Source organism: Xyrauchen texanus, chromosome 1 (assembly GCF_025860055.1).
Source record: "Xyrauchen texanus isolate HMW12.3.18 chromosome 1, RBS_HiC_50CHRs, whole genome shotgun sequence".
Classification (NCBI taxonomy): domain Eukaryota; kingdom Metazoa; phylum Chordata; class Actinopteri; order Cypriniformes; family Catostomidae; genus Xyrauchen; species Xyrauchen texanus.
In genome coordinates this window covers 8,485,523-8,500,512 of record NC_068276.1, presented here as the reverse complement: position 1 = coordinate 8,500,512, position 14,990 = coordinate 8,485,523, and the positions used below count along the sequence as shown (strand labels likewise).

General features: G+C 40.6%; 1 protein-coding gene across 3 annotated transcripts in view; it reads left to right on the top strand.

Moving 5' to 3' along the window:
* LOC127651491 (vang-like protein 2) overlaps window positions 1–11,553 on the top strand; it is a 46,374-nt gene extending 34,821 nt beyond the window's left edge. For all 3 annotated transcript variants that reach the window (XM_052137354.1, XM_052137360.1, XM_052137346.1), the window contains 2 exons: window positions 402–645; window positions 8,586–11,553. In XM_052137354.1, the coding sequence (XP_051993314.1) occupies window positions 402–645; window positions 8,586–8,846 (505 nt within the window). In that variant the 3' untranslated portion in view covers window positions 8,847–11,553. The remainder of the gene's footprint in view (window positions 1–401; window positions 646–8,585) is intronic.
* The last annotated feature ends 3,437 nt before the right edge of the window (window positions 11,554–14,990 follow it).

The window sequence follows — 14,990 nt, the reverse complement described above, 5'->3', positions numbered from 1 at the left end:
GTAAATGTACGTAACAGACATACTAATTGCTTCATTGCACACAAGGAGCTCTAAAATATGATTTTACACAAACTGCCACAGGTGTTGAATGATGAGTTTGACTGAAACTGCTAAAACTTAAACCAGGAGCAGGAAAGAGAACCTTTTCAGTGCGAGGGATTGCATGTCTGTTTTAAGCTCGAGAGTGATCTGCTCTGGCATGGGAGAGAAATGTAAAGTTTACAAATGCTTACTGATAGTGTCATATTAATGTAATCTAAGCTTTTCACAACACACATCACCAACTTATCGATAATGAAACTTGTTGATTATTTTCATTGATTATTATCAATTCGTTTTTGCAGCTCTACTGTCGTGAAGAACTTTGTTTCTTTGTTGATAGTTGCTTTTTCTCCTTCAAGACTGGTGGTGGCAGTAGAGGAGGCATTCACTCATATCAAAAGGCTTCAAGATGATGAGGTGGCAACATCGCCCAAGCACCCTCGTGAGGTGATGGACCCACGGGAGGCAGCACAAGCCATTTTTGCCCCCATGGCACGAGCCATGCAGAAATACCTGCGTACGACCCGACAGCAGCCTTACCACAGTATGGAGAGCATCATCGCTCATCTGCAGTTCTGCATTACTCACAACATGACGCCCAAGGTAAATTAATAGACAACTTTCAGCTATGTTCGGAGTAGGGATTTATTCTGAAAAGCATTCCACAATTGCTACTATTGTACAGTATGCACTTTCTGCACCGTATGTGAAAATTTTCTTATTTCAGAAATGTTATTTTAATTCCCAGATGGCCTTGTGAAAAACTGTGTAATACAATGCAATGTTCTTGACAAGAGATGTTCCAATGGTATCAGAAGGAGAGGAACAACTCTTGTCAAGAACATTGCATTGTATTACACAGTTTTTCACAAGGCCATCTGGGAATTAAAATAACATTTTACAAGAGATGTTCCAATGGTATCAGAAGGAGAGGAACATACAGACAAATTCATTTATATTTTTTTATTAACAATTTTTATTGATTCCATTCACAAATTAAATAAACATAACAGAAAATACAGAATAAAATTATATAAATTAAACCCCTCCCCACGAACATGAGGAAAAACTGGAATTTTTCGAAAATATGAGCAAATGGAATAACATACAGATTGTTGGAATTCCTGAGCATGAAGAAGGCAGAGATGTGGTAAATTTCCTTGACGAGGTCTTCCTGAGTCTGCTCGAAATAACAGGGCATAAACTGGAAATTGAGCAAGCTCACAAAGAGACCCAGCTTGCAGATCTGCTGAGGGAAACAGGCCCCGATCAATTCTGGCAAAATATTTGAGATCATCCGGTAAAGATCTTGTTGCGCCATGGGAGTTGCAAAGGAAAGCTTTCTTGGAAGAATCACAATATTTTCTTGTTCCCGGGCTTTGCGAATTCGATTAGAGAAACACGATCGGTTCAAGGAATGTAAGAAACTCTTACATCAACGAAAGATCACTTTTGCACTGATGTTTCCGGCCAAACTGAGAATAAGCACCAAAGATGGCAGCAAAGTATTTACATGTCCACAAAATAAATACATTGAATTGATTAAGCCATTTGCTATTTCTTATATTAGTGGACTGACTCGCTGTTCAGTGACTCGGTTGTCTGAGGAAGCTGGGCGCCATTTTCTTTTTGCGTTGCTCCGCCTAGCGGCTGGAGTTTGATTTGTGGAATGACACTTCCTTCAAGAAACTTTTGCATTGACAGAAGATCGTTTTTACACTGAAGTTCCCACCCAGATTGAGAATGGACACTATGGAGGACCGCAAAATATCTACATGCTCACATTATAAAGTTGTCGGCGAAGTAAGTCATGGGGTATTTTTTTCTTTCTTTCTTGTGTGACCTCTGAGTGAGTTTGGCTCTTGATCATCCGATAAACCGGGATGCCCGTTTCTTTTTGTGGCGGTTCCGCCTGGCGGCTGGAGCTTGTTTTGTGGAATTACACTGCATCGGGACAGTTTGTTTTTTGTGGAATATTTTTTAGGAATATTGGAATGATTTCGTCATCTGCTGCACTCGTAACGGCTGGCTACAGAACAATTGTTTGTCTGTCCTAGCAAACTGAATGGCTTTATATCAGCTGGAATTTGTTTTGTGGAGGAACACACCTTTGAGACTATCTACATGTTCTTTGCGTTTATTGTCTCTGTTGGCTGGGGTCTATTTTACAAAGTATATTATTTTATGTAATTTTGCCTCAAAATATGTGCAGAAGCACCGGACTTGCGTAATCCAACAGCAAAGTTCGTGAAATTTTGTATGCCACGGGCTATCGTGGCATACATGGACCTTTTGAATTTAGAAGGATTGACTTGATTGAGTTGGCGCTGTCGTACACAGGGTTAATGCGCACGTTTTTCTTTTTTCTCTTTGTTTTGTTGGGGGTTTGATTGTTGGACTAATGTGGAATGTGGTCTGTATAATCTTGTTTTTGACACACAATTTATTTTTTTTCTATTATAGCAATATGTCAAATGTTAATATGAGTAGTTACCTCTCTCCACATGGAATGTGAATGGGATGGGGCACCCCATAAAAAGAAAGAAGGTTATTGATTAAACTTAAGAAATATGATATAGTTTTTTTCATGAAACACATCTTACCAAAGTTTGGTAAGATATGGGGTGGAATTGTTTTTAGTGCTGGCTTGAGTAAGAGTAGGGGGGTCATTACACTGATAAATAAATATCTACAATTCAAATGTCTCAAACAGAATAAAGATAAATTAGGAAGAGTCATTGCCCCTGAATTTCTCCTAAAACAACAAAGTATGATTTTGGCTAATATTTATGCACCTAACTCTGATCAGGTCTTTTTATAGATCTTGAAGGGATTTTGCAGGCCGCTGGCACCCCTCATGGTATAATATTGGGAGGAGACTTTAATCTTTTGATGGACTCATTCCTTAATCAAAAGTGTGTAAGCCCACTAGCGCAACATTGTTGCTTCACAGGATGTGTAAAAATATTGGTCTTGCAGATATCTGGCAACTTTTGAACCAATCTTGTAGGGACTATGCATTTTTTCATCAGTTCATAAGATTTATTCTAGAATTTTGTTTTTATATCTATATAAACAAAATCATCTATAATCATATAGATGATTTCCAACAAATGTTAAAGACTGAAATCAATGTTTATATGGAGACCAACTGGTCTTCAATATCCTCTGTGGCCGTGGCTTGGGAGGCAATTAAGGCAGTTCTTAGGGGTTGGATCATACAGTATGCCATTCACCAAAAAGTCCAAAGCACGTGAACTCGTCGTGTTGGAAGGGAATATTAAAAGTGCAGAGGCAGAGCTGAATGTCGTCTGATGGCCTCAGAGAGTTGACCCAATTGAAATACAGATATAATACTATTTTGTCATGGAAAACGTAGTTTTGGTTGTTCAGGGCAAGAGAGTCTTGAAAAAGAGGGCTTGAAGAGGTAATTAAGGCCTTGCCTACAGAAAAGGCTCCGGGGCCAGACGGTTTTGACGCTGAATTTTTTTAGATCTTATGCTACAGAATTGGCTCCACTTTTGTTAGAAGTTTATACAGAATCATTAAAGAACGGAAAGCTTCCACCAACCATAACACAAGCCAGGATCAGTCTGATTCTTATAAAGGACAAAGATCCAAGCAAGTGTAAAATTTACCGTCCAATTTCCCTGATCCAGCTAGATGTAAAAATTTGTCAAAAAATTTTGGATAACTGATTAAGTAAAGTTATGACATCACATATACATATAGATCAGGTGGGGTTTATTCAGGGCTGTAGCTCTACTGATATCATTAGGCGTTTCATCAATATCATGTGGTCAGTATGGAATGATCAGCCTCCGTTCGCTGCCATCTCACTCGACGCCGACAAGGCGTTTTGATATGGTAGAATGGGATTATTTTTTAAGATTTTGGTAATATATGGGTTCGGGAGTAAATTTATTGGTTGGATTAAGTTACTTTATAGACACCCTGTAGCAGCGGTACAAACAAATGGATTAATTTCAGATTATTTTACTCCAAATAGGGGCACCCGACAGGGTTGCCCTCTTTCCCCATTATAACTGTCTTGCCCTGGAACCATTGGCAGCCGCGATAAGGAGGATGATTTTCCAGGGGTGAAGGAAGGAGGTGTGGTGCATAAGATTCTGCTTTACGCAGATGATGTTTTATTATTTGTTTCTGACCCAACTAGATCTATGCCATGCCTCCACAGAATTATTCATTATTTTTCCAAGTTCTCAGGGTACAATGTCAATTGGTCTAAATCTGAAGCTTTGGCTCTGACAGCGTACTGTCCAGTAACTGTTTCCAGCCGGGTGCCTTCCAGTGGCCCAAAAAGGGCATTAAGAATTTGGGGATTTTATTCCCAGCAAATTTGTCTGATTTAGTTAGTGTAAATTTTGACCCTTTAATAAAAAGTTTTTCAAGCAATCTGGGCAGGTGGGCTTCATTACATTTATCGATGATTGGGAAGGTTAATGTTATTAAAATGAATTGTATTCCAAAGTGTAACTACCTGCTACAATCTCTCCCTGTAGATGTCCCCCTCTCTTATTTCAAGCAATTTGATAGCATAGTAAAGTCCTTCATTTGGAATGGTAAGCATCCCAGATTGCATTTCATTATGTTACATAGGCCGATTGACAAATGTGGGCTAGGCCTACCCAAGATTTTGTTTTATTACTATGTGTTCAGTCTCAGACATTTGGCTCATTGGTCTCTTCCACTTGAGAAAGCCCCTCCCTGGTTTTGTATTGAACATGAAGTTCTTGCCCCTATTTCGCCATTGCAAAGCCTCTCTATCAAACTGAGAGTCAAGTCACGCGTCAAGTCAAGCGGTATAGGCCAGGGGTCGGGTACCTTTTTTCACATAGGAGCCAATTTTTAAAATATTTGGTTGATGCATTTTTTTTAAAGAGCCGTACCACAAATGAATAATTTACCATTTGTCGATAAAATAAAATGTTTTTATTGCCCATAAACTATGTTGCATTTCACCCTTTCTGTTGACTAACATGTTGCATTTCACCCTATCTGTTGGACAGGGTGAAATGTAAAAAAATATTTGAATGATAATCAAAATATATGTAATATATAAATAATATATGTATATAAATGAATATTTTTGCTTGATTGATTTTTGCTTTACAAATTTAATTAATTTATTGAAATATGAAAAACTTAAAAGATATTTCTAAATTCAAATTGCACTTTAACCCTCTGGGGTCTGAGGGTGTTTTGGGCCCTGTAGAAGTTTTGACACGCCTTGACATTTGTGCATTCAGTTGCGAGCCAAAGGTTGTTGAGGGGTCCTTTTTCTTCATATCGCGGTGCCGTTTTGTGGTCCGTTCTGCATAATGTGGTTTTAGCTTATTTCGTCCCGTTTCGCGGCCGACCCACCGGACCCCTCGGTTCTCCCGATGACAGTCCTCCACTGATCAGCCCCATAGTGCATCAGCCCACCGAGAAAATGCCCGGTATGCCAATTTACCAGTCCAGCCCGCCTGTTGCGGGTGTAATTTGCTAAATTACTTGCTCATGAAATACATTTGGAAGAGGAGCTTGTGAACTGGATTGAGTCTCGTCGCATTTTGCGGGTTGCGGGTGCTATAGCACACCCTGGGTGCACATAAAAAATAACGAACATTCATAAAATTGCTCGTAGATAATGCTCTTAACAGAGAAGATCACGAGTTATTGGGAAAGGAGGACCAGAACTCTATGAATGTGCATGTCTTGGAGCAGTGCTTTCATTGCACTTGTGTACAGCAGAGCTCACTGTGCACATATATTAAATCAGACTCGCATCTGCAGCTTCTCTTTCATCTTTTCTTCAAAATATAATTGCGTTTTGTCAAACGCGCATCTTTGTGTCTAATTCCTTGTAATAAATCACTCTGAGAAGTATTACAGGTTGCCTTCGCACAATGGCTGGTACATCAGCAAAATACTCTGCATGAAAAAAACACAATTTGCGGGTGTTCATTTCAAACCTATGTGACAAATTCGGAAGAAAGGAAATCAAAATGGTCATTGACGTCAAGCTTTGCAATCGAACCCACACTTTCTGTTGAAAAATTATCTCTGGTAAGTTTTAAACGTTCATGTGTTGGTGAATGGTGAAACACCATGTGACCCTGTCGATTTTTACAAAGAGTCACTGGTTCCCGACCCCAGGTATAGGCTATAAGTTGATGTGCAGACATTGCATTTTATTTTAAGCAAAAAAAAAGATGAGCAGAAAGAGGAATCCGGCGAGGGGAATTCGCAAGGTTCAACTAATGAAGCCTCTTCACAAGTTATACCTGAGGCGGCTAATGTTGACAATGGCGGCTAACGTTAGGAATGCTGAGAACAACGTTAGCGAACCCACCGTGACCCCCACTGTCACTTCAACGTCCACTGTAACCGGTGGAGTGAGAACATATAGATTCAATGTGAATTGGCTCAATGTTCCCATGGCTAGAGTTCGAAAACAACGTCATGTTCTGCAAATATTGTAGAGGGGAGTAACGGGCAGGCAACTCGTCCTTCGTGTCAGGAAACCCACATCTGAAAAGAGATAGCGTAGCGAAATGTAACATCTCGCGTCGGCATATCAAGTGCAGAGATCTGTACCTGTTGAGACAGGAGAACCCATCAGGCACAGTGTCAGCAGCCTTGAGGAGGCAAGTGCTGCAGTCTGAGGAGGAGGCAGCTGAAAATAAAGATAAACATTAAATCCTTTATTGCGAAAGAAGAACCTTTTGTCAAATTTGGGCCGCTTATCAGACCACCACAAAAACGGGTTTACATTAATCCCACATACAACAATGATGTAAGATGTGTGGAGATGATCGGTCAAATTGCTGACATAATGAGAGATCGCTGGCTGACTTCAAAGTGTGCCAGATGGCCAACATACAAAATCAGCAGGACAACTAATATCCTTTGATTCTAGTAGGCATGGATCAATGTGTGATTTTGGTGGTGCTGTTTCACAGATGCGTGTCTCTTAGTACACGCATACACACCCTCACACGCAGTATAAATATGTATGTAATAAATTATTTGTTAATAAACTGTTACATTTTTCACTGTGCTCCTAATTTTTTTTGTGCTCCTACATTTTTTCATTTAGGAGCACATGTGCTCCTTGGGGAAAAAAGTTGGCTTAGAACCCTGCTCGGTATGGACAAAAGGGTTCAGAATGTTTAAATCTGACATTTATTTAATGTTCTCAAGACTCCACTCTCATATGGGTCACCGAGCGTATTTATCTCCTCACAATCCACTCTGACCAGCAGAAAGGGGACTTATCAATACATAATTTTGTGTCCAGCCATATGCTCGAGGCAACATATAAATAAATGTCTGAATTAAACACACAGATACTTTTGTCCATACCGAGTGCAAATGTGTGCTAACGGGGTGTAACTTAACTTATCCAGTTAGGTTGATAGGAAGTTCTTGCCCCAATATTGACATTACAAAGCCTTTCTGTTCAAATCAGGGAGGGGCTCTCTCAGGTGGAAGCAACCAATGAGCCAAATGTCTGAGACCGAATGCATAATAATAAAATAAAATCTTGGATAGGGCTAGCCCACCTTTGTCAATCGGTCTATGTAATTCCCCTGACATTTGCATCAAGTTACTTGGGGAGGAACATTTTTCATGAATTATGATTTGGCAGTGGTAGCTCAGCGGTTAAGGTTCTGGGTTACTGACCGAAAGGTCAGGGGTTCAAGCCCCAGCACTGCCAAGATACCACTGTTGGGCCGTTGAGCAAGGCCCTTGACCTTATCTGCTCCAGGGGTGCTGTTTCATGGCTGACCCTGCGCTCTGACCCCAGCTTATTTGGGATATGCGAAAACAACTGCATTTCATTGGCTCTGTACCTGTACTCTGCACAATGACAAAGTTGAATATTATCTTATTATGTTATCTTGGCACTGCCCTTCTGTGCTGATGAATCTCATGCTTTTGGGCACTCTTGAGATATTTATCTCGTGTCATGAGTCGACGTGATATTTTCATGTTGATATATTTTGTTTGTAACATTTATAACCGATGTTATTTTAGGAAGATAAACAACATGCTTAATTATATTTTAATATGATTTTTTGAGTGTTTTAGCCACTACACAATACCCAATTTGGTTAGAATTATAACTACATATAACCATTTAAGCGATTCAATTTGTGAAATGGTTGATATGAGTTCAGTTCAGGAGTTAGTAGGTCAATGCACTGCAAACAATAAGACTGTATTATAAAAATGCAAAATGAGGATTTTATAATGATGAATATAATATGCAGAAAAATGCAATATAAGAATTACAATAATCGTGTAATTGTTTATTTTGAAGTGAAGTTATAGTAGAGAGTTGGTTACATCTTAATATAATAATTGGATTGTGATTTAAACTGCCCCAAATAAGTGTACCAATTTTTCCTCAAGAGAAATGTTAGAAATTTGCTTATTTTCAATCAGTTAGATCTATATATCATGTTCTTGCCTATTTAAAATGTAAATACATTTACATAGAATTTAAACAAATCTCTCCATCTTTCCATCAGGCTTTTCTCGAGCGGTACCTCACCCCGGGCCCTACTATGCAGTACCAGCGAGAGAATGGTAGAGGGCGCCAGTGGACTCTGGTGAGCGAGGAGCCCGTGACGTCAGCATTGCGTCAGGGACTGGTTTTCTCCCTCCGTCGTCTTGATTTCGCTCTAGTCGTCACAGTGACGCCCCTTCCTTTCCTCAACCTGGGGGAGGAGTATATCGATCCCAAGAGCCACAAGTTTGTGATGCGGCTTCAGTCGGAAACCTCTGTTTGAAGAAAAAAATAAATGTGAGGAGAATGATAGCAAGAGGAATTGCAAAAGACTTGAGCGAAGAAGGGACTGAGACCAATCCATAATAAGGGCATGAAAGAACAATGGAAAGATATGGGGAGAGAACCACTCTTTTACTTTTAGATATCACTCACGTCTTTTTAAACAACATTTTTACTTCACATAAACTGTCTTCCATCTATGAGACCATCTCGTCAAGATGGCTCGAGACTGACTAACTCTTTTGCATCTCAGATGTGAATAACTTTTTACATTTTTCAAATACAATGTCACATATCAGTCCTTACTGGTGCTGAGGGGTTACCGCACAATACAAACAATTTACAAACAATTCTAAGCACCATAACATGGCTGCCTTCAACAAATGTACAACCGTATTACAATTATTTTAAAACCCCTGCATTTCTCACCAGCTGTCCTAAAAAGGGCGACAAACACAACACATAAATCTTTAAAAGTTGTAACTGATCACTAGAGAACAATCAAGTGCTTTACTGTGTTTCTCTCCTGGGCATCCAGGTCAGAAGAGCTCATGAGATGCATGTTTGTAACTCTCCTATTGCCCTTGAGTTTTGTATCTGTTGTGAATGTTTTAAGACTTTGTATGTATCTTGTTTGCAGTACTTCTCTTTATTCTAATGATTTGAGGGGACTTTTTCATAATTTACATTTTGTAGCAAAACAGTTCTGTATACCAGCAATGGTGTTGGCCTTAGAATGCAATTTTCCTCAAAAGGTAGGATATGAGTTTAGGATAAAGTGTAAGTCTGTCACATATGACCGATCAAATAACAGTTGAGTATGTTATGATTGTGTGCCAAAGTTTTATAATTCTGAGGCCTTTTTCATGTTGTGAATGCATACAGAGCTGATTTAAGTAGCTGGTCGTATTCAAATCAGTCTCAGATTTTAGGTGATTTAACGAAGACCACCCGTCATGTCTGCTCCAAAGAGTTCACTCTTTCTCCTGTTGATGACAACATTTGAGTCATTGTACTTTTTATCCCTCTGACATTTGTGTACAAAACCTTTTTATACATACATGTATCCAGGAATCTGAAATGTTGAGTTATGGTTTTCAAAACTTGCAGTTTCATTTGCTGGCCTGATGCATGCACATAGGTGATGCAGTTTTGTATTTTTTTTTTTTTTTTTTATCATTTTGAAAGGAAGTTAATCTAATCTTTTGAACTTATTTCCCTTAAAAATATGGCTTGTTGTAAAGAGATTTGTAGATTTTGGTTATTGTGTGAAAACCTTTGCATTTCATAATTTTAGAACTAAAATTTTGCAGCTTTTTTTAAAATAAATGATCGACTTATGAGGTTTGGCTTATATTTTAAGAATATACTAAATTAAAGAGATTTACTAGAGTGTGGACATTCACCACCTTTTAAGCTCAGTTTTAACACCCTTTTTTAAAAGTTGGCCCATTTGTCACTTCAGTATCAGTTTAATTTTAAACCCATCAGGTCAGGAGTAGAGGGGACCTTCATGTATTACAGCTGTTTCCCAGTCATTTATTTGTAAAGTATGCATACTTTTAGTGAATTTCACACAAAGCGAGTTTTATAAACTAGCAAATGGAGCCCATGGTACACTCACTGGATTTGCTTCATAATGGTGTACTCTCAAAGTATCAGGCATTATGGCTAACTTTTAAAAAAATGGAGCATATTGTGACCGCCTTGTACATAGTAAATTATGTCTTTTGTATAAAAATCACTGTTTAAATTTCACTGTACTTTTGACAAATTCATCAAAACATTATCTTATTTTTTTATTGTATTTGCATTCTTTCTTGAGATAATCTGCATCTCTATTTAAATGTTCTAAATCAGTTCGGTATGGATTACAGTTTAACACACATAAGATGATGGGACCAAATGTAAACCTCCTCCTTGATACTTAAACATACCTATCTACAGTTGATTTCAATTGAGTATTAATGAAGGTTATCAAAGGGATAGTTCACATAAAAATAAAAATGCTCTCATCATGTACTCACCCTCATGCCATCCATCCCAGGTTTGTATGACTTTGTATTTCTTCAGCAGAACACATTTGAAGAAAAAAAAGTATTATATCTTGGCTCAGTAGGTTCTTAAAATGCAAGTGGATGGTGATCTGACGTGTGACGTATACGCGTTGGCATGTTACAGACATAATCTCAAATGTTTTTCTTTGTTGAGTAAGCACACAAATGCACTATTGATAATAACACAGCTACAAATACAGATCAAAACCAACTAAGCTTCTGTATAGCATTCCTCCTCCTTAGTTTTAAACACTGCCCATCCGGGTGTGTTGCACGTCAGTTCTCGCGTGAACATGCCAACGCAATTATGTCACAGGCACATACTGCTGCTGACCGTAAGCAATGATTTAATGTACTTACATTTTGATCTTTTTCGTACCAAAAGTGATCGTATCACTTCAGAAGACATTAACCGCTGTAGTCGATGTAGAGCTTTAAAGGTCTGATCACTGATTCACTTGTATTCGAAGGGCCTACTAAGCTAAGATATTTTTCTTCAAATGTGCTGATGAAAAAGTCATACACATCTGGGATGGCATGAGGATGAGTAAATGATGAAATAATATTTGGGTGAACTATCCCTTTTATCCCTATCATATAGGATAAATCCCATTTTTGGGATATAACTAACCCAAGTTTGTGTTTTTTTATTATCATTATTTCAGGTTCACTGATTAAATGTTTCAACTCAACTTCATTCTTAACTTTCTGGTTGAGATATTTTGCAAGGTTGAGAGCCAATTTAGGAATAGATTAACAGGCCGAAGATGTATTTTATCCCAAATAAAATAATTGTATTATTGTTTTAAATCTTAAATAGTGTTATACAGTTGCATTGGTTATGTCTTGATAGCTATTGTCATTTTTTAGATTGTGAACAATCTTAAAAAAAACATACATACATTAAGTTCATCATACCATTTAAGCCCATGCCAGACTTTTCACATACAGGTGCTGGTCATATAATTAGAATATCATCAAAAAGTTTATTTATTTCAGTAATTCCATTCAAAAAGTGAAACTTGGATATTATATCCATTCGTTACACACAGACTGATATATTTCAAATGTTTATTTCATTTAATTGTGATGATTAAAACTGACAACTAATGAAAATCCCAAATTCAGTATCTCCGAAAATTAGATTACTTAAGACCAATACAAAAAAAGGATTTTTAGAAATGTTGGCCAACTGAAAAGTATGAACATGAAAAGTATGAGCGTGTACAGCACTCAATACTTAGTTGGGGCTCCTTTTGCCTGAATTACTGCAGCAATGCGGCGTGGCATGGAGTCGATCAGTCTGTGGCACTGCTCGGGTGTTATGAGAGCCCAAGTTGCTCTGATAGTAGCCTTCAGCTCTTCTGCATTGTTGGGTCTGGCGTATCGCATCTTCCTGTTCCCGATACCCCATAGATTTTCTATAGAATTAAGGTCAGGCGAGTTTGCTGGCCAATTAAGAACAGGGATACCATGGTCCTTAAACCAGGTACTGGTAGCTTTGGCTGTGTGTGCAGGTTCCAAGTACTTTTAGAAAATGAAATCTGCATCTCCATAAAGTTGGTCAGCAGCAGGAAGCATGAAGTGCTCTAAAACTTCCTGGTAGACGGCTGTGTTGACCTTGGACCTCAGAAAACACAGTGGACCAACACCAGCAGATGACATGGCACCCCAAACCATCACTGACTGGAAACTTTACACTGGACTTCAAGCAACGTGGATTCTGTGCCTCTCCTCTCTTCCTCCAGACTCCAAAGGAAATGCAAAATTTACTTTCATCAGAGAACATAACTTTGGACCACTCAGCAGCAGTCCAGTCGAGACGCTTCTGACGCTGTGTCTTGTTCAAGAGTGGCTTGATACAAGGAATGCGACAGCTGAAACCCATGTCTTGCATACGTCTGTGCGTGGTGGTTCTTGAAGCACTGACTCCAGCTGCAGTCCACTCTTTGTGAATCTGCCCCACATTTTTGAATGGGTTTTGTTTCACAATCCTCTCCAGGGTGCGGTTATCCCTATTGCTTGTACACTTTTTTTTTCTACCACATCTTTTCCTTCCCTTCGCCTCTCTATTAATGTGCTTGGACACAGAGCTCTGTGAACAGCCAGCCTCTTTAGCAATGACCTTTTTTGTCTTGCCCTCCTTGTGCAAGGTGTCAATGGTTGTCTTTTGGACAGCTGTCAAGTCAGGAGTCTTCCCCATGATTGTGTAGCCTACAGAACTAGACTGAGAGACCATTTAAAGGCCTTTGCAGGTGTTTTGAGTTAATTAGCTGATTAGAGTGTGGCACCCAGTGTCTTCAATATTGAACCTATTCACAATATTCTAAGATACTGATTTTGTTTTTTTGGGGGGGTTTTCATTAGCTGTCAGTTATAATCATCAAAATTAAAAGGACATCCAAACATAAACTGTGATAAGATGTGGTGTACAACTTAATGTATTTGAATAAGCAAAACAAAAAATGTAGAGCAAACTAGCAAATTATTTTCACATGCAAATGAGCTTTGATTTGCCACAAATGTTTGCAGCTCTTCACAGGTATTGATGAACCTGCAGCAAACCTTTGGCAACAATTAACTATTTGCCATAAATTTGCGGCAAAACTCATTTGCATCTGAAAATGCGATGAACTCTTGTTTGGCTAGGAGACCATAGCAGATCAGGCAGACTGTCAGGAGATCCAGAAGTCCAGAGCAGATCGGGCGGACGGCCAGGAGACCAGAGCAGATCAGGGGATGGTCAGGAGACCCAGAAGACCAGAGAAAAACAGGGGGATGGCCAGGAGACCAGAGCAGATCAGGCGGACGGCAGTAACCTGTGGCAGGTTCGAGGCTGAGTCCAGGATGACTTTGAAATTACCTCTGTGGTTGTGAACATGAGCAGAGTCTCGGGCGCGACCTCTGTGGTCGTGGGCATAGACAGAGACTCGGGAACGACCTCTGTGGTCGTGGGCGTAGACAGAGACTCGGGAACGACCTCTGTGGTCGTGGGCGTAGACAGAGACTCGGGAACGACCTCTGTGGTCGTGGGCGTAGACAGAGACTCGGGAACGACCTCTGTGGTCGTGGGTGTAGACAGAGACTCGGGAACGACCTCTGTGGTTGTGGGCGTAGACAGAGACTCGGGAACGACCTCTGTGGTTGTCGTTGTAGACAGAGAATCGAGTATGACCTCTGTGGTCGTGGGCATAGGCAGAGACTCAGAAATGACCTCCGTGTTCTTGTACATGGGCATAGAATCGGAGACGACCTCTGTGTTCATCTACATGGGCAGAGACTCGGATATGACCTCTGTGTTCGTGTACATGGGCAGAGACTCGGAAACGACCTCAGTGTTCTTGTACATGGGCAGAGACTCGGAATCGGAAGCCTTTCTCCTCCTCCTCCTCCTCCTCCTCCGGGAGGCTGAAGTTGGCAATGCAGGCTCAGGGACGGACGAGGCTGGCAACGCAGGCTCTGGGACGGATGTGGCTGGCAACGCAGGCTCTGGGACGGACGTGGCAGGCAACGCAGGCTCTGGGACGGACGTGGCAGGCAACGCAGGCTCTGGGACGGACGTGGCAGGCAACGCAGGCTCTGGGACGGACGTGGCAGGCAACGCAGGCTCTGGGACAGGCGTGGCAGGCAACGCAGGCTCTGGGACGGACATGGCGTGGAGCCGACTCAGACGTGGCTGTGACATGGCGTGGAGTGGAGCCGACTCAGACGTGGCTGTGACACGGCGTGGAGCCGAATCAGACGTGGCTGTGACATGGCGTGGAGCTGACTGTGGCGTGGCTGTGACATGGCGTGGAGAGGATTCAGATTTGACCGTGATATGGCGTGGAGCCGACTATGGCGTGGCTGTGATATGGCGTGGAGCGGACTCAGACGTGGTTGATACATGCCGTGGAGCGGACTCAGATTTGACTGTGACATGGCGTGGAGCCGACTATGGCGTGGCTGTGACAGGGCACGGAGCAGACTTAGATATGGTTGGGACATGGCATGGAGTGGACTCAGGCGAGGAAGTCTCAGAAGCTGGAACCTGGATTGTGAGAGGAGGATCCTCTGAAGCAAGTGTGTCGAGTAGTACGTGTAATCTC